Raw genomic sequence first — 21,277 nt, 5'->3', positions numbered from 1 at the left:
TCCACTGCTATCCTCTGTCTTCTTTGGCTAAATCAGTTTTGAATTATGTTTCTAAAAAAAAATCAATTTTAAAATGCATCAAGATTTAAGTAATTTTAAAGAATTATAAACAAATTAACTATTAAATTCTATGTCCATTAATATACACCTTTTTTGTAAAAAAGCTTGCTGCTTCCACTGTAGCACTAAAAGATAAATAAATAAAACTATAGTGGAGATCATGACAGGATGAAGGTACTCTGTGTACACTGATATATTCAATTTCTAGCATTATCAAAATCTTCAGGAAAGTGAGCAACAATAACTTTATAAAATACCAAAAGTAATTCAATATTGCTAAGATTATTTTTTTTTCCCCACAAGAAACAGGGAAAAAACATTATCTGCTTCAACCATCATCTCTTTAAAAATGTGAATTATTTCAAACATATTGAATTGAATCATTACAAACTTTAGATCAACTTCCCAGTGACTCTCTTCATAAAGGCAGTATGTGGCTGAGTCGTGTCAACAAGGGAAGGTTCCAATATTGACTGCTAGTCAGTCTTGAGCTAGCAGCAAGGGATTTGTTTATTTATTTTGTAAGAATGTGCGCTTTGCTGCCTAGGCCAGCATTTCTTGTCCATCTCTAACTGACCTTGAGAAGGTGGTGGTAAGCAGCTTTCTAGAATCGCTGCAGTCCATGTCATGTACGACTGTTAGGGAGTTCCAGAATTTTGACTCAGGAACAGTGATTTAGTTACAAATCTGAATAGTGTGTGTTCCCATGCATCTGCTGACCTTGAACTTCTAGTTGGTCAAGGCTGCAAGTTTGGAAGTTGCTCTTGAAGGAGTCTTTGCAGGATGCTGCATTGCATTGCTGCCACTGTGCACTGGTGATGCAGGGAATGAATACTCACGGTCTTGGATGGGTTGCCGATCAACTGGGGTGCCAATCAGGCTGCTTTGTCCTGGATGCTATCAGGCATCTTGAGCATTGTTGGAACTGCACTCATCCAGGCAAGTGGAGAATATTCCATCACACACCTGACTTGTGTGTTATAGGTAGCAGGCAAGCTACCGAATTCTCAGCCTCTAACCTGCTCTTGTAGTCGCAGTATTATGACAGGTCCAGTTCGATTTATCATCAATGGGAAACATCCAACATGTTGATAGTGGGGGATTCAGTAATGGTAATGCTACTGAATGCCAAAAGGAAATGGTGAAATTCTCTCTTGCTGGAGGTAGCTCTCGACTGGCATTTGCGTGGCACAAATATTATCTGCCACTTATCAGCCCATGCCTCAATGTTGGCCACGTCTTGCTACATATGGACGCGGAATGCTGCAGCATCTGAGGGGTTGCAAATGGTGCTGAACATTATGCAATCATCAGCAATCATTTTTGCTTCTGACCTTGTGATGGAGGAAAAGGCATTTTTGGAACAGTTGAAGATGGTTGGGCTGAGGACACTACTTTGAGGAACTCCTGCAATAATGTCCCTGGACTGAGATGATTGACCACCAACAACTTTGACTCCAACTAATGGAGTGTTTTCCCTGTTTCCCATTAACTAAGTTTTGCTAGGGCCCCTTGATGCCACACTCAGTAAAATGCTGCCTTGATGTCAAGGGCCTCCATCCTCACTGTACCTCTGGAGTTCAGCTCTTTTGTCTATGTTTGGATCAGGGCTATAATGAGGTCAGGAGCTGAGTGGCCCTGGCAGAACCCAAAATGAGCATCAGTGAGCAGGCTTTGCTGAGAAAATGCCACTGGATAAAACTGTTGATGACCCTTTCCATAACTTTGTCGATGATTAAGAGTAGACTGATGAGATGATAATTGGTTGGGTTGGATTTGTCCTGCTGTTTATGGGCAGGGAATACCTGGTTGATTTTCCACATTGCTAGGTAAATGCCAGCGTTGTAGCACCAAGTCCTGGAGCACAAGTCTTCAGCATTGACAAAATATTGTTACAGTCCATAGTCTTTGCAGTATGCAGTTTCTTCAACTGTTTCTTCATATCACATCGAGTGAATCAGACTGGCTGAAGACTGAAATCTGTGATCCCTGGACCACAGGAGTAGGCTGAAGTGGATCATTCATTCAGTACTTCTGGATGAAGATGGTTACAAATTCTTCAGCCTTTTTGGTACGGAGATGGTTCTGCATTGTAGCTTCACCAGGTTGACACCTAATTTTTAGTTCTGCCTTAAATTAGGCATAGTTGCTATGTTCTCCTGGCATGTCCTGTTGCATTCTTCATCACACCAGGGTTGATCCCCCAGTTTGATGGCAATGGTAGGTAGAGTGAGGGATATATTAAACTATGAGATTACAGATTGTGGTTGAACAGAATTCTGCTGCTGCTGAAGGTTCACAATGTCTCATGGATTCCCACTTTTGTGAGATCTATTCGAAATCTATTCCTTTTAGCACATTAAAATATCACACAACTTGATGGAGGGTGTCCTCAATATGAAGATGGGCCTTTGTCTCCACCAGGACTCTGTGTTGGTCATTTTTGCCAATGCAATCATGGACTGATACATCTGCAGCAGGCAGGTTGGTGAGGATGAGGTAAGTAGGTTTTTTCCCTTTTGTTGATTCACTCACCATCTACTACAAATTCAGTCCAGCGGCTATGTCCTTCAGCACTTGACCAGCTTGGTCAGCAGTGGTGCTATAGAAGTTCACCATCCAGAGAACACTTAGTGCTTCTTCCAAGTGTGTTCCACACTGAGGAGTACTGATTCTTAGGAAACGTTGGGGGTGAGTGCTAAATCAGTAAGTGGTTTCCTTGGCCATGTTTGGCCTAATGCTGAGAGACTTCACAGGTTCTGAAGTCAATGGTGAGGTCTCCTAGAGCTTTTGCCTCACGACTGTAAAGCACCGTGCTACCATCTCTTAAGGATCCGTTGTGCCTGTGGAGTTTTGAGGGAGATTGTGACGGCTTACTTGCTCTTCAAATTGATAGCTCATTCTGAAGCAACAGGAGCAAGAACCTGCTTCTTTCCTGGTATATATTGGTCAATTCTGCATCATCACACAACTTTTACTAACTAAATAATTGAATGGGCTCCAAATTCAATTTAGTAATTCCAATTTTGGTACAAGACCAGATATTAGTTAGTTGGACATGGCAAACCCAGCCCTGTTGACCCTGCAAAGGCTGATGGAAGTGGTCCGTCCAGTTTCATTCCTTGCTGACTTTTCTGTAGTGGTTTGATACAACTGAATGGCTTCCTACAGCATTTAAGAGTTAACCACATTGCTGTAAGTTGGAGTCACATGTAAGAGAAACAAGATAAAGACAGCAGATTTCATCTCCTGTAGGACATGAATGAACTGGATATGTTTTTACAACAATGGTCACTATTATAGAGACTAACTTTTAATTTTAGCTTTATCAATTGAATTCAATTCCAACTGCCATCGTAGGATTTGAACCCATGTACCCAGAGAATTAGGTTGGCACTTTGTAATTGAGAGTTTAGTGACATTATTATTATGCCATTATCTTCAACAAAATAACAGCGTCTCAATGCCCTAATCTAGGGAGCAAATTTCAGCCACAGTTCCTGCTTAGATTGCTATTTGGCAATTCCTGCTGGAATTTTACACCTGTCAGGAGAGGACAATAACCTCTTCCTCAATGTTAGTAAAATGAAGGAGATAGTCATCAACCTCAGAACGCATTGTTGAGAACATTCCCCTGTTTACATCAATGGTGGTGAAGTGGAAATGATCGCGAGCTTCAAGTTTCTAGGTGTCCAGATCATCAATAACCTGCCCTAGTCCCTCCAAGCTGATGCTGCAGTTAAGAAGGCCTACCAGCACCTCTACTTTCTCAGGAGGCTTAGGAAAATCGGCATGTCTGCTATGACTTCAACCAATTTTTACAGATGCACCATAAAAAGCATTCTTCCTGGACGTATCACAACTTGTTATGGCAAGAGACTTGGTAAGAAACTACAAAGGGTTGTGAATGTAGCCTAATCCCCCATGCATTAACTCCGTCTACACTTTCTGCTACCTCAGAAAAGCAGCCAGCATAATCAAGGACCCCATGCACTCCTGACGCTCGTCCACTTTCTTCCATCGGGAAAAATATACAAAAGTGAGACCACGTATCAACCGAACAGCTGCTTCCCTGGTACCATCAGACTTTGAATGGACCCACCTTATATTAAGTTGATCTTTCTCTAAATCCTAGCTGTGACTGCAACACTATATTCTGCACTCTTTCCTTTCCCTCTCCCCTTTGTACTCTGTGAATGGTATTTTTTGTCTGTATAGTGTGCATGAAACAGTACTTCTTACTGTATCTCAATACATGTGACAATAATAAATCAAATCAACACAGTTTAACCATGCTTCCCCCAGTTTGAAAAAGCCTGCTGATTTCATTCAGAAGATGATCAAAATCAGGGATGAACTGTTTACATACGGTCTATTAATTAATAAAAAGTAATTATTTACCAAGCCGTCCTGAAGAACATATAAAACACATTTCGCTTACGAAGAGTAGATGTTTTGGTTGTTTTTGTGCTCACAATATTGGAATTACTGAATTGAATATGGGGCTCCTTCAGTTGTTTAGTTAGTAGAAGTTGTGGAATAGTGCAGAATTGACCAATGCATATTAGGAAAGATGCTGGTTCTTTCTCCAGTTGCTTTGGAATAAGTTTAGCTTAACGGCAGGTGAGTCTTCACAATTTCCTCAAAACTCCTGGGCTATGGAAGTAGTGAAGAAAATATGATCAGATTTCCACTCCTAAATGATACTCGGTGAGCTTGTGGACATGAGCTATCGGTAACAGTAGTCTTGACTGAGATACCTACAGTGTTTAACAGTCTGTCATTACTCACTGTCTAAGTTTACAGATGAAGATTGGTCATATAAATAAACTACTGGAGAATGGCCTATTTCCACAGGACTGAATATGTCACTGCCTGCAGGAAAGGAAAAGGTAAAATTGGGATATTTAAACTGAAGATATTACATGTGCACCATTAACTTGAATTAGGGCCGCCTTTCATTTGGAGCGCTACTAGATTATAAGCAGACATTAATGTGCTACATTTGGGTTAAACATTGGAGTGCAGCATTGCAGCATTGGGGCGGATGCACAGTATTGTTTAGAATTTTCCATATGACCTCTCAACTCAAAAATCATAACTTGTTGGGAACGTGAGCGAACAGCACCATAGCAAGGGCAACAGGGCATCTGAAATGTTAGTGAATGGCAGGACCAACTTATATCTCCCTATGCCTTCAGATTCAAGAACTGAGAAAAAAAGTAAAATAACAGAGGGAGGTGCATTAGTGGCCATTTAGGTACAGGAACTGTAACAGGGAAAGATAGATAGATTGGATTAAGAAAAAGACAGAAAAAGGAAAAAAATCTAAAATTTGACAATTTTTAAATCTCAAAGAATTTACTACATGCTAGAATGAGACTGAATATTTTAGATTGTTTCCTCTCTGTGCCAGAAAGTTTGATTGCCATTATATTAGCAATTACATTGTTTAAAGGATATGTGTGCTCTTAATCAGCAACCTAACATTCTGCAGTGTGCTTAATAGGTGATTAATTAGCAAATTCTTGGGATAGTTAAGGGCGAGATGCCATATGCAGGACTTAAATGCACCAGCATGTTAGAACAAAGATAATTACAACACAGGAACAGGCCCTTCGGCCTTCCAAGCCTGCACCGACCATGCTGCCCGACCTAACTAAAACCCCTACCCTTCCAGGGACCATAACCCTCTATTTCCATCCTATTCATGTATTTGTCAAGACGCCCCTTAGAAGTCACTACCGTAACCGCTTCTTTTACACAGATAGTGGGTGCTTACTAGTGGGAGTAGTAGGCACCCACTACACTGTAAAAAATTTGCCTCGTATATCTCCTTTAAACCTTGTCCCTTGCACCTTAAACCTGTGCCTTCTAGTAATTGACTCTTCCACTCTGGGGAAAAAGCTTCTGACTATCCACTCTGTCCATGCCGCTCATAATCTTGTAGACTTCTATCAGGTCGCCCTTCAACCTCTGTTGTTCCAGTGAGAACAAACCAAGTTTCTTCAATCTCTTCCCATAGCTAATGCTCTCCATACCAGGTAACATCCCCGTAACTCTTTTCTGTACCGTCTCCAAAGCCTCCCTATCCTTCTGGGAATATGGCGACCAGAATTGAACACTATATTCCAAGTGCGGCCTAAAGTTCTAATAAAGCTGCAACATGACTTGCCAATTTTTAAACTCAATGCCCTGTCCAATGAAGGCAAGCATGCCCTATGCCTTCTTGACTACCTTCTCCATCTGCACTGCCAATTTTAGTGACCTGTGTAGTGTATACCCAGATCCCTTTGTCTATTAATACTCTTGAGGGTTCTGCCATCTACTGTATATTTCCTATCTGTATTAGACCTTCCAAAATACATTACCTCACATTTGTCCAGATTAAACTCCATCTGCCATCTCTCTGCCCAAAGTCTCCAACCGATCTATATCCTGATGGTCCTCATCACTATCCGCAAATCCACCAACCTTTGTGTCGTCCGCAAACTTACTAATCAAACCAGTTACATTTTCCTCTAAATCATTTATATATATTACAAACAGCAAAGATCCCAGCACTGATCCCTAAGGAACTTCACTTGTCACAGCTCTCCATTCAGAAATGCACCCTTCCACTGCTTGTTCTGGAGGTTAGAACTCATGCTGATATATTTTAATCCCCTGAATCTAATTTGTACATCAATAATGGCATTTACCACTATTACTTATCATAAATTTTCCAGCAAGATTTGGCATAATATCTTTGAAAATATCCTTAATCCAGAAGAGGTGGGAGTTTACTGCATTGAAAACAATAGGCACAAGAGTCAGCCATATCCTGTAACATTTATACTATCAAATTGTCATAGTGACCTAAGATTTTTGCTTTGATGATGTTGGTCAAGCCATAATTACTCCACTGAAACAGATGGTAATGTCAAGAATCTGGATATGCTCCATGCAGTGCAAAAATCCAGAGCTACTTCCTGAAAGTCTATGTTCTTCTGAAAGGTTTGCTCTAAAGGTTCCCAGGCTGTGTTCTCCATTTCACAGTAAAAAGTCTGACAACACCAGGTTTTAGTCCAACCGATTTATTTGATAATACTCACAAGCTTTCGAGGTTTCCCTCTTCGTCAGGTGAATGGAGAGTTCTGGCCTCAGACAGAGCATATAAAGCACAGACAGTTTAGAGATTATCTCTAAACTGCCTGTGCTTTATATGCTCTGAGGCCAGAACTCTCCATTCACCTGACGAAGAGGGAAACCTCGAAAGCTTGTGAGTACTATCAAATAAATCGGTTGGACTAAAACCTGGTGTTGTCAGACTTTTTACTGTGTTTACGCCAGTCCAACGCCGGCATACCCACATCATGACTACTATGTTCTCCATTTCAACCATGAATTGATTAAAACTTCCACTTCTACATAGCTTGCCTTGCTATAAGAGCCCTTAAAAGTTACCCCTTGTTGAATAAGGTGTAATTGAGTTTTTAAATAGCGTACAAAATTACCGCAGAATACCCTTAGAAACCCTGAATAGTTAATCATATATTTATGGAATGTCAAATGTCTTTAGTGATAAAAAAAATCCACACATATATAAAAACAAGACATTTTTAAAGCCTGTTAACCTTTATTTTCACTTCAATCTTAATTATATATTTATTTCGCTTTCTGAAACTTAGAGTTAAATACTTTAGGTGCTTTTAAGTTCCTGGTTTACTGGATATGAATATTGCAACGTAATTGATTGTCTGTTTGGCTGCGAAATCATTGCATGCGAGGGCAGCCCCCTCATTTAAACTGCTGGTAGGAAAAATAATTGTGAGGTTGTTGTGGTCAAATTTGTTTGAGGTCAGCACCTGAATTTAATCATGCAAGATTCTCGGCTTTATGAAAAATTAAAAATATAAAAAAAGAATAATTTTCAGAAAAGAGGCACTTACAAAAGCACTTACTTTCAAAGTGGACAATTCCATCAATTTGATCAATAAATCCATTCATTCGCCCTTCTGTGATCATCTGAGAGGCAATTTTTTCTGCCTAGTTTGGGAGGGGAGAAAACAAAAAGAAACAATTAATTCATCAGCAAAATACTGCAGATGCTGGGAATCTGAAATAAAACTAAAATGAAGAAATGCTCAGCAGGTCAGGCAGCACCTGTGGAAAGAATCAGGGTTGATGTTCCAAGTCGATGACCTTGAATCAGAAATGAGAAAAGATAGAAATACCAGAGATTTTAAATCGGTGGAAGGGGGAGAAGTGAGGGGAGGGGCAGGAAGAACAGGAGATGGTTTGTGATAAGGTAGTGGGCAGGGAAACGAAATAACAAAAGATTTCATAATGCAACAGCCAAAGAAAGCAACCATAAGCATGGTAAAGAAACAAAGATTGTGTTCAAATGAGACATGAATGGCTACATAGCAGCCGTATGGATGCAACACGAAAGGATAAAGAAAAAAGCAAAAGACCATCCCAGAAAAAACACATACATGATGAATGCAGAGGTTATGATCTAAAGCCATTGATCTTAAGGCTGGAAAGCTGTAGAGTGCCAAGCTGAATAAGGTTCTGTTCCTCAAGCTTATGTTGAGATTCACTGGAACAACGTAGCAGACCATGGACAGAAAAGTGGGCAAGGAAACAAGGTGGAGAATTAAAGTGTCAACCCACCAGAAATTTGGTATCGTGCTTATGAACTAAGTGTCAGTGTTCTGCAAAGTGGTCACCCAATCTGCATTTGGTTAAGATTTTGTAGGGGAGACCACATTGTGAACAGTGAATAAAATATACTAAATTCAAACTACAAGTAACTCACAGTTTCACTTGGAAAGTGTGTGTGGGGGGCCTTGGACAGTGAAAAGGGAGGAGATGAAACAGCAGGTGATGAAAAGTGCTGCAGAGAAGGGAAGGGGTCAGTGAAGAGTGAACAGGAATGTCACAAAGGGAAAGGTCCTTTCGGAATGTTGAAAAGCATGGGCAGGGAAAACCAGTTTAGTGGTGTATCACATTGGAGCTGGGGAGGATGATCCATTGAACACAGCGGCTGGTGAGTTGGGAGATGAGGTCAAAGGAACCTGATCTTGAATCTGGGAGGAAGGGTAAGGGGTGAAAGCAGTAATGGGAAAATGGATCAGAGATAGTGGAGGGCCCAGTCAACTATGGTGAGCTAGAAGCCTCAGTTGGGGAAAATGCAGCATAAATCAGAAGTGTGAGCGAGTGTGGAAGGTTGCACTGTCAGAACAGATGTCACTGAGAAAAAGAAACTGGGAGAATGGAAGAGGGTCGTAACAGGAAGCAGGGTGTGAGGAAAAGTAGTTGAGATAGCTGTGGGAGACCATAGGTTTGTAGTGCATAGTAGTCTGTAACCTAATTCCAGAAATGGAAGAGAAATTGAGGAAGGAAAGGGAAGTCAAAGCTGAAGTTTATTTATCAGTGTCACAATTAGGCTTACATTAACACGGCAGTGAAGTTACTGTGTAAATACCCTAGTTGCCACACTCCTGTGCCTGTTTGGTAACATTGAGGGAGAACTTAGCATGGTCAATGCACCCAACTAACACGTTTTTCCACAGTGGGAGGAAACCTGGAGCACCCAGAAAAAACCCATGCAGACTGGACCCGGAGAAGGGGTGGGAACTGTGGAAATTGGAAACAAAATCAATGAAGTTTTCCAGTTCATGGTAAGAGCAGGACTCAAAATCAGATGATGGAGGGGTCTTAAGTAGGACTGGAATAATGTATGTTCCACATATTCTACAAAAAGCCAGGCATAACTGGAACCCATGTGGGAACGCTCAGCAATATCTTTTATTTGAAGTGAGTGAAGTTGATGGAAAAGTTGTTCCGATTGAGAACAAGCTCAGCCAGATGGAGGAGGATGGTGGTAGTGGATGGAGACTGGCCTGACCTCTGTTTGAGAAAGAAGCAGAGAGCTCTAAGACCATCCTGGTGGGAAATGGAAGTGTTGAGTGATTGAATGTAAAGAGGAAATCGTTAGGGCCAGGGAACTGATAATTGCTGAAGTCACATGGGGCATTGAAAGAGTTGCAGATGTAGGTAGGAAAAGAGTCTAGAAGGCGAGAACTAAAAATGCTGAGATAGTGAGGAATAAGCTCAGTTGGACATGAACAGGCTGAAATAATTGGGAAGAAGCTAGAAGCAGGTTGTTTGGTGCTCGGGGTTCTATGAAAATGAAGGCTGTGGATGGAAGATCTCCAAGGTCAATGACAGTTTTGGACAGAATGGCTTGATGCTTAGTAGTGGGTTACTGCCTAGGAGGAGGTAGGAGGACGTGCCAGGGAGTTGGTGTTTGGTAGCTGCAAGGTAGAGGTCAGGATGTCAGATAACCTGTCCACTTGTCAGTATATCTGATGATGATGTAAGATTTGGATCTGAGAAAATGGAATGCAGCAAGTTCCAAGACAGATAGGTTAGAGGAAATAAGAGGAGCAGAGAAATTGAGAATGACCCTTTCAAGTGTTTCCAACGTTCTCCTTCCACCTGGACACTATCTCCTGACCTTCACTAGACACTTTAATTGACAGCTGCTGGCATGACATAACTGTTTGAAAGGGAGATTGGACTACTGGTCAAAAATGATGGCATGGAGGTGAAGACATAATTGAATGAAACTAAAGCCTTTGCTGAGACAGAACATTCAGAGTCAGAGAGCAGAAGTAAGTGAAGACACAGCAAGGGGTGAAGCACAAGGGGGGTAGGGAATTGGAGGGAAGGAGAGGAAGATTCAGCAGGGTATCAATACCCTTGAGTTAGTGAAGTTTTATGATCCTTCGCATCTGAAAGGAAGAGAAAACTTTATTGTTAAAGATGCTAAATGAAGTGAGAGACAAAATGAAATTGTAAACCAGGACAGCTTTGTGTTGGGATGAATTGATGTTGCTTAAGGGAGAGATTGAGCGTGCATATGGCAGCACACGGCACTGAGTGTGCATCCTAGGATGCAGCGAGAACAACAGTCCAAGGAGTTTGGGATGTCTTGACGATATCTCTACTCATAATACTTCACTTTCGCTTAACCAATTACCCCAATTCAGGGTCACGGGCCTATCCCGGCAGACACTGGGCATTAGTCAGAATATACCCAGGACGAGATGCCAGTCCATCACATGGCACACACTCAGACAAACTGAGGAGCAATTTACCATGGCCAATCCACCTAACCTGCTTCTCTTTAGACTGTGGGAAGAACCTGGCAAAAATCCAAGAAGACATGGGAAGAACATGCAAACTCTAGACAGGCACCAAGGCCAGAATCAAACATGGGTCTCTGGAGCTGAGAGACAGCAGCGCTAACCACTGCACCATCATGCTGGCCCTACTCATAACATGAAGGGTGAAATTTAAGGTGGAATCTACATGGAGTAAGCTGAATTCAGAGCCAAATGTCCAGGAAGAAAATGTGGCTGTGGAAGTGGGCATTTTTTCAAAAATGAGAAGGAAGTTAGAAAGCAAAGTAGGTGAGCAAGATAAGAGACAACAGGACATCCTATCAGAAAGAAATCTCTCAAAAATCTCCATTAGAGAAATCTTATTAACTGTCCCGGCTGGAGACAATACACATCTCTTTAACCTGTGCTTAACCCTCTCTCCACTCACATTGTCTGTATCTTTAAGACTTGATTACCTGTAAAGACTTGCATTCCAACCATTATTTTGTAAATTGAGTTTGTGTCTTTATATGCCCTGTTTGTGAACAGAACTCCCACTAACCTGATGAAGAGGCAACGCTCCAAAAGCTAGTGGCTTGTTCTACCAAATAAACTGTTGGACTTTAACCTGGTGTTGTGAGACTTCTTACTGTGTTTACCCCAGTCTAATATCAGCATCTCCACATCATGTACATTAATAGGGACAAAGTGGAAATGGTTGGGAGCTTCAAGTTTTTAGGTGTCCAAATCACCAATACCCTGTCCTAGTCCCTTCGTGCCAATGCTATAGTTAAGAAAGCCCATTACTTTCTCAGGACGCTAAGGAAATTTGGCATGTCCGCATGTCTCACCAACTTTCACAGATGCACCATAGAAAGCATTCTTTCTTGTTGCATCACAGCTTGGTATGGCTCCTGCTCTGCTCAAGATCACAAAAAACTACAAAGGGTGGTGAATGAAGCCCAGTTCACCACTCAAACCAGCCTCCTATACACTGAATCTGTCTACACTTCCCACTGCTGTGGAAAAGCAGTCAGCATAATCAAGGACCCTGCACACCCCAGACATATTTTCTTCCACCTTCTTCCATTGGGAAAAAGATACTAAAGTCTGAGGATACGTACCAACCGACTCAAGAACAGCTTCTTTCCTGCTGCTATCAGACTTGTGAATGGACCTGCCTTGCATTAAGTTAATCTTTCTCTATACTCTAGCTACGACTTTAACACTACATTCTGCACACTCTCTTTTCCTTCTCTATATACTGTATGCTTTGTCTGTACAGCACGCAGGAAACAATACTTTTCACTATATACTAATACATGTGACAATAATATTAAATGTGCAGAAATACTTTTTACCGTACTCCTTTCCCAAAGGTGGTATCTCAAGGGTCAACAATTACTGTGACTTAAGTTTTCTAATTGTACTACATTACAATGTTCACTAAGGAGAGGGGCCATGTTTTTGAGATGTGCATGATCAGGCTGATAGGATGGAGGAGGTAGATGTTCTGAGGGATGATGTATAAGCAATTTTGAAAAACCTGAGGGTGGATAAGTCCCCCAGGCCAAATAGGATACCTCCTAGAATACTTTGGGAGGCAAGAGGTGAGATTGTGGAGCCTTTAGCTTTGATCTTTGGGTCCTCACTGTCCACAGGGATAGTGCCAGAGGACTGGAGAGTGACAAATGTTGTTCCCCTTTTCAAGAAAGTAAATAGGAATGACCCTGGTAATTATAGGCCAGTTAGTCTTACTTCGGTGGTCGGTAAGTTAATGGAAAGGGTCCTGAGAGACAGGACTTGTGACCATTTGGTAAGATTCAGTTTAATCCGGGATAGTCAGCATGGTTTCGTGAGGGGTAACTCCTGACTCACAAATTTGATTGAATTCTTTGAGGAGGTAACTAAGTGTGTGGACGAAGGTAGAGCAGTTGATGTCGTATACTTGGATTTTAGTAAGGCATTTGATAAGGTGCCCCATGGTAGGCTCATGAAGAAGGTGTGGGATAGAAGGAAATTTGGCCAACTAGGTAAGTAACTGGCTGTATCATAGAAGACAGAGGGTGGTGGTGGAGGGAAAATTTTCAGACTGGAAGCCAGTTACCAGCGGTGTACCACAGGGGTCAGTGCTGGGTCCTTTGCTTTTTGTGATTTTTATCAATGACTTGGAAGAAGGGGCTGAACGGTGGGTTAGTAAATTTGCTGATGACACAAGATTGGCGAAGTAACGGATGAGATGGAGGGCTCTTGCAGGCTGCAAAGAGACATTGATGGGATGCAGAGCTGGGCCGAAAAGTGGCAGATGGAGTTTAACCCTGATAAGTGTGAGGTGATCCATTTTGATAGGACAAACTTGAATGCAGATTACAGGGTCAACGGCAGGGTTCTAAGGAAAGTGGAGGAACAGAGAGATCTTGGGGTTCATATCCACAGATCTCTGAAGGTTGCCATTCAAGTGGATAGAGCTGTGAAGAAGGCTTGTAGTGTGTTAGTGTTTATTAACAGGGGGCTTGAGTTTAAGAGCAGTGGGGTTATGCTGCAACTATACAGGACATTGGTGAGATTACATTTGGAATATTGTGTTCAGTTCTGGTCACCTCATTATAAGGAGGACGTGGAAGCATTGGAGAGAGTGCAGAGGAGATTTACCAGGATGCTGACTGGTTTGGAGGGTAGGTCTTATGAGGAAAGGTTGAGGGAGCTGGGGCTTTTCTCTTTGGAGCCGAGGAGGATGAGAGGCGACTTAATAGAGGTTTATAAAAGATGATGAGAGGGATTGATAGAATGGACATGCAGAGATTATTTCCTCGGGCGGATGTAGCTGTTACTGGGGAGCATAACTATAAAGGTTCATTTACTCAAAGTGGTTGGGGTGTGGAATAGACTGCCTGCTGTGATAGTGGACTCCGACACTTCAGGAACTTTCAAGCGGTTATTAGAGAGACACATGGAGCACACCAGAATTATAGGGAGGGTATAGCTTGATCTTGGGATTGGACATAGCTCGGCACAGCATTGAGGGCCGAAAGGCATGTACTGTGCTGTAATGTTCTGTATTTCTATGTTTCTATTACCAAGCTCTCTGAAATGGAAAATATTGCTATGAGGGAAGACAAGGGTCTCAGTTTAAAATCAGTGTTAAGAAACAATCTCTTTCAATAATAACAATCAGGTTATTGGCAAGCTCCCTGTAAAAGACAGATGGGGTGCTAAACAGTAGTCCAAAGTTGTGACCAAAATACATCACAACTTATTTATTGGAAAGAGAGGTGGGGGGAGGTTGAGCTGCCAGCTGTCTGGCTGCTGATCTAAGGCAAGAGTTGCTGAGGAATCACTCTTCTGGCACTCTTCTGTGGAACAGGAGGTGCCTGCCTGCCCCATTTCCTAGTATGTACTCTGACTCCAATGTCTCCCAATCTCAACCACAAGTGCCAATGGCTTCCTGCTGCTAGTTCCCCCCCTGCCTGCTAGCCAGGCTGATATTTTGGGTGGCTATTAAGCCAGAGGCAGACCAATAGCATGCCAATTAAACGCCTCCTGTCACATTGGACCTTGACATTAATAGATGTTTCCATAAAAATAGCCTTCTTTATAATTAAATAAATTAAATAGTAGTCCCTTCAACAACAGTTTTAGATTATATATCAAAGTCTAGGATAAATGTTGAACTAAGTTCTGATGATTGGCCTGTTTCACTTCATAAATCTTCAGCAAGAATTGAAACTATGCACCAGAAATAGATCTGTTTTAAAATTCTTGCTCTTAACTTTTCAGATGTCAAACCCAACTTTTATTTGAATATAAACTCCTGGATAAATGCAGTGATACTTCATACATACATGGAAGTACCAGAGAAAATAGGTGCAATAAATGCTATGATGCATATCACACAAGATGTGATCTCTTCTGGTATTTCTGAACATATAAAATTATATGATATGATAAAATAAATAGCCTTTGACATTAAAATGAAGGAAACCAATGCTGCTAACCAATAATTTGCTGTAAGCATGGAAAGTATTAACTTTCACAGCTTGTACAAACTTGAGGATCATTTTTTAAAAAAAAGTTGATAAAGTTTTTTTGTGCTTTTGACACCAAAATTTAAACACAAACTATTTAATTGTTCTTTAAGGTACAGGATTTCAGACTAGGTATAGCATAAACACAGTGCAAAGGTACCAAAGATATAAATATTGATTGGTCTGCAATATCAGGAGAAAACACAAGTTACTATATTTGTGCCTGCAAAACATCTATACCCAAAATATTAAATTGTCTTTCCTTTTTACCAAAGCTGCCTCAACTGTTGTGCTTTTCTAGCATTTCCTGAGTTTATTTCAGTTTTCCAGTGTTTGGGCAATTTTTAATTTGCACGACAAAGATTAATTGATTTTGCCCAATGTGCCTCAAACACAGAAAAGCATACCCTGCTGCACCGATATGATAATTCCAACACCAATAACGGTCATTCTGATGAATTAAATGGGCCTGACAATCAATCTGACACTATGGCTAGTTTTGCACATTACGAGCAGGAGTGATAGTGCACAAATTTATTTAATGGATTGCTTTTGCACTTAGCACTGCACAAGTCTGACCCACATTGGAATAGAAGCATCACAAATAGACATGAAAAATTAATACCACCTATCTGAAGAAAAGCAAAACAGTTTTTGCGAAAACAAATGCAGAATAAAAAGCTTTCAATGAATTTAAGAATGTAATCCTTAAGTAAATAACATATAATAATATAGGTTAACAAAAGGGTTGGCATATTCCTCTGTTTTGAACTACACTGAGTTGGAAAGAACTGATTATTTCACCAATGTGTTAAACTAGCTGTTCAAGTGGAAAGCTTGTATTGAAACCCACTGAAAAGTTTTACCACATTAATAGAAAGATAAAAAGGACAATTGCATAAATTATACAATAACATGCAGTTGATTGGCTATATTAAATTAATTCTTCACATTCCATTTTATGAAGGAGTGGCCAATGCCATCCATTCTCCTCAGATACTGAAACTGTCTGTGTCCATATGCAGCAAAAGGTGGAAAATGGCAAGTAACATTCGCACAACCCAAGTGCCAGGCAATGTCTCCAATAAGAGAGCATCTCACCAACTTCATTTGTCATTCAAGAGCATTACCATCGCTGAACATCCCAATATCAACATCCTGAAGAGTTACCACTAATTGAACTGGATCAGCCAAATAAATGCTGTCATTACAAGCAGAGGTGGGATGCAGGAAATTCATAGAAACCCTACAGTGCAAAAGGAGGCCATTCGGCCCATTGAGTCAGCACTGACAACAATGCCGCCCAGGCCCTATCCCCATAACCCATGTATTTACCCTACTAATCCCCCTGACACTAAGGGTCAATTTGGCATGGCTAACCTGCGCACCTTTGGACTGTGGAAGGAAACCAGAACACCCAGGAGGAAATGCACGCAGACAGGGGGAGAACATGCAAACTCCACACATTCACTGAGAGCAGAATTTAATCCAGGTCTCTGACGCTGTGAGGCAGCAGTGCTAATCACTGTGCCACCATGCCGCCCCCTCACGACTCCCTACAGCTCGTTCACAATCTGTAAAACACAAGTCAGAAGTGTGATGGAATATTCTCCACTTGCCTGGATGAATGCAGCTCCATTAACACTCAAGAAGTGCAACACCATCCAGAACAAAGCAGCCCATTTGATTGGCACCCATCCACCACCTTCCACATTCAATCCCTCTACCATCAATGCACAATGGCAGCAGGATGTGCCACCTCTAACATGTACAGAGTATTTCACCAAACGTCATTTGACAGCATTTTTCAAGCCAATGACTTCTATTATTTAGAAGAAAAAAAGCAGAAGTAGTTTGGGAAGACTGACCAATTGCAAAGTCCCCTCCAAGCCACACAGCATTCTGACATTGAAATGTATTACTTCCTTCACTGTCACTTGGTCAAAACCTAGAAGACCCTTCCTGATAGTACTAATAGTTGTATCTATGTCACTTGTACTGCAGCTGTTCAAGAAGACACCTCACCAAAACCTTTTCAAGGGCAATTAGGGATGGGTAACAAAGTCTGGCTCGTCACATCCCATGAAAGAATATGGAAAAAAATACAGTCACAGCAAGTGTGGTTACAAGATCTAGGATACATTTAAAGAACAATATGTTGCAAATGCAAGAACTGTAATATTCATAAAACTCCTGAGCCAGCTGGGTTGCATGTTTGAACATTCTAACATGCAGTAAATTAAAGCTGGTTCGGATTTTTTTTCCAACATCCATAAACACTGAAGTACTTTCAAACACTGGAGGATAAAAATGTACTTCCAATATGGCTCAATTCTGACCATTAAAGTCAGTCAACTTCCAAATGAAAAATTGGAATGTTTGAAAGTATTTTATTGGAGGGTATAAACAACACAGACCTGGATTTTGCAGTAAGAATTACAGTGAGGTTACAGAGTTTACGGTTAATGAGTAAATCGGGCAGCAACATCTGACGTCAGTACATGCACAAGTTTGAATTACAATCAAACACTCTGACACTGAAAATTAATTTTCACAAGTATGAAGTCTCATTTCTTCAGGAATTAACTCGAGGATTTTAAACCTTTTTCTTGTCTTTCATCTCTCTCTCACAATCCTTTTTTTTTGCTTTCTGAACATAATTTTTGTTACTAGTTTAAACTCTGCATGTTTCACTGAGGAGTCTTCAATCTGATTAGTTGAGAACACACTGTTGCTTGCCACATTCACACAGGTCCCAGAACTCTTACAGAAGGACCTATTGCATTATAAACATTCAATGACTGTAAGTTGCCACTCAAAGTCTATGAGAAATGTGTGGGTTGCTGTAGGCATAATGAGTGATGAATCATTTGTTTGCTGCTGAATGCAAAATCCAGGCCATAATGTTTACAGGTAGGATAGGAAGAATTTTCATCCATTTGTTTTTCCAGTATTTTTTCGCATTCTATTAAAGTCATCGATTCAAACTGTGGAATCACACTGGATAATTGGTTTAATAGGCATTCAAATGTGCAAATCTCACTTACTTGGTGTTCCTTTATATTTGTGCACAGGCTGAGTGTCAGCAGGCTATATGACAGTGGGGCTCATTTGCCAACGTGCTTCACTGGAAAGTGAACAGAAATGGGAATGATGACTGATTTTTCAATCTTCAGGGAGATCGTGGCCTGTGATCAGCACCACCCATCTCAAAACCTATCCCTAACATCAACCTCTCCCTCCCAAATGCCTTGCCGTCTACAGCTTCAGCTCCAAACTCCTTTCTTGCCAAAGCACTTGAACATGTTGGCTTCCTAAATCCATACCCACCTTTCCTATAATTCTGAGTTTGAACTCTTCCGATTCACACTCGAATAGAAACAAAATCACAAATTATATCCTAATGTGACTGTGACCATGTTGGTCTATCTCTCCCTACCCTCCTCAACCTTCCTACAGCCACTGACATTGTTGACTACGCCATCCTCCTTCAATTACTCTTTCGCCAGCCCGGTGAGACTATTCTCATTTGATTCAATTTCTGCCTATCTAGAAAACTCAGTCCAATGGTTTCCCTTCCTTCATCATTACCTCCAGGATCCCTAAATAAGGAATATATTTAATATGGTCAATCAATTGTCATAGTTTTACCATTTTATTCTTTAGTTGGTCCTTGGTCCCAGCCTAGTTTGCATTTACATGCTTTGGTGACATTATCCAAAAATGCATCTGATACCACATGAACCCTTTGCAGGTCTACCTCACCCACTTGACTCCTCCACTGACTTTTTTTTGTTATGCTGCTTGTCCAATATGGAGTATTGGATGACGAGAAATTTTTGTCAGTTGAATACTGGGAAGACTAAAGCTGCTGCCTTCAGCCCAAACTCGGTAGTTTAATCAACAGCACTGAGTTGAGCATCTCCTCCTATATCATCTCCATCATCGAGACTGCCACACTCCACCTCCATAACATCATCCATCTTCTCACCAACTCATCTTCTACTAAAACACTCACCCGTTCCTCCTCACATCAACTCCTGCTCACTCATCAACCCCTGGTTGTTTTCTCTTGGGTTGCCAGATCAGCAACCTGAGGTTTTAAAATTCTCATCATTCAGTTCAAATCTCTCCATGTCTCCACCCAGCAATATGCCTGTTAATTCCTCAAGGTCTGTGTTGCCTCCAATTCAAGCTTCTGCACACCCTGATTTTCATCGCTCCTCCACTGATGACTATGTTTTCAACCTTCTAAGCTTCTACCTCTAGGCTCCACTCCCTTAAACCTATCTACCTCTCTAAGCGCTTTTCAGTTGCTTCCTAAAACCCAAATCTTTGGCCAAACCTTTAGTCACCTGTCCTAATACCTCTTTATGAAGCCTAATATCAAATTATGTCTGATAACACTCCTGTGAAACATCAAGGAACATCTTTACTGCATTAAAAGTGCAACATAAATGCACACTATTGTTGCAGCTGCTTCCATCACTGTGCTGGAGGAGAGGACAAAGAATCAAATCGAAAACTTGTCTATTTGGCTCTGTACCACAGTACAAAATGCACTCACACACTAGAGTAAGAGTGTGACTAATACTTATTGAATTCTATCTGATAAGTAAGTTTCTTTTAGAAGGACAGTTTAAATTGAAAGAAGCATTATCAGCGACTGGCTGGCAACAACTAGCACCTAGACACACAACAAGTAGGGACAATCTGTGCTAAAAGATCAGTTGAAAACACAAACTGCCTTTATTAGGTCTGGATTTGAAAAGATATCCACTGTAGATTTGGAAAATTAAGGACTGAGAGTCAAATAATGTGAGTTATTCTTATTAAAGCATTAGTCCAGCTATTTGGATTAAATAATACTTGGAGCCATGTAGATTTTCCCACAGCCACAATGAAAGAAAGGTAAAAAAAAATTTAAGTATCTATTCTAAATGTCTGATCAGCCATCAAATCGTCAAGCTCAAATGGTAACATGTTGAATTTTCTGGTCTTGTATTACAAGTGTGGCTTAACTATCAATAATTATCATGGCATATATATATATGTCATTATCAGTAATACTATCTATTAATGTTTATCTGGTCTCTATAAAACCCAATAAATGCCATAGCATCTTATTGTTTTATGCAATAACTGTAAGAAGAAATATTTATTCCACAAGAATCATTCATTACTTTTTCATTACATTCAGATTGCACCTCCATGCACCATTGCAGCTTGGATACACCAACACTGTACCACAGTACTGCATCACAAAGGGAAAATAAATAGTCTGCTGTTGCCAATTAGTGCAAGAGCAGCATGGCACAGATCTGAAAGCAGATACTCCAGAAATCTTATGGTATGCAGAGGTCTGATCAGGTAGGTGAAAAAGTAATTGTATACCCCTTAACAAAGTTTTAGTTTATAGGCCTTGACTTAAGTTGGCCACCACATATACCAGTGTTTGACTAATATTTTGCTCATACACATTCTCCCTTTTCTTCTGTTGCTGTCCCTAGGTGCTTGCACAGAATGAACTACTCAAATGGGCAACAACAGAACTACTCAATGAGAAGAATAGAAGAAAAAGCCATGATCGCAGAGCAGAAAGACACGAAAGGATATAACTCAGCCCATTGATAAGAGGAAAAACAACAGTCGTTCTAAACTCCCAATCATGGAAAACAACCTCTCAGTACCTACCCTGTCAAGTCCATTCAATGATGTGGGTATGCCGGCGTTGGACTGGCGTAAACACAGTAAAAAGTCTGACAACACCAGGAAGTCCATTCAATCTCAGATACATCAACAAGAACTCTTCTCGGTCTTTTAAACACCCAGTAGAATGGGTTTCTACTCTCCAATTTCAATAAGACCAAACGCTCACTCCAGGAATCAACCTAGTAAACCTTCATTGCATGTCAACTAAGACAAGTATATTCTTTCTTGGAAACCAAGACCAACACTACACAGTATTCCAGGTATAGTCTCACCAAAACCCTGCACAAATGAAGTCATCTGTACACTTGTCCGCCAACCCCCATT

At 40.9% G+C, this 21,277-nt stretch overlaps 1 protein-coding gene across 4 annotated transcripts in view; it reads right to left on the bottom strand.

Moving 5' to 3' along the window:
* Positions 1 to 21,277, bottom strand: part of cops4 (COP9 constitutive photomorphogenic homolog subunit 4 (Arabidopsis)) — a 62,700-nt gene that overhangs the window by 5,179 nt on the left and 36,244 nt on the right. For 2 of the 4 annotated variants that reach the window (XM_080190479.1, XM_080190499.1), the window contains exon 9: positions 7,992 to 8,088. In XM_080190479.1, coding sequence (XP_080046605.1) covers positions 7,992 to 8,088 — 97 coding nt within the window. The remainder of the gene's footprint in view (positions 1 to 7,991; positions 8,089 to 21,277) is intronic. The other 2 variants (XM_080190489.1, XM_080190508.1) reach the window with 1 other exon arrangement.

This window comes from Carcharhinus amblyrhynchos, chromosome 1 (assembly GCF_965287045.1).
Source record: "Carcharhinus amblyrhynchos chromosome 1, sCarAmb.v2.hapA, whole genome shotgun sequence".
In the NCBI taxonomy this organism is placed as follows: domain Eukaryota; kingdom Metazoa; phylum Chordata; class Chondrichthyes; order Carcharhiniformes; family Carcharhinidae; genus Carcharhinus; species Carcharhinus amblyrhynchos.
This window is presented reverse-complemented; position numbering and strand designations above follow the sequence as displayed.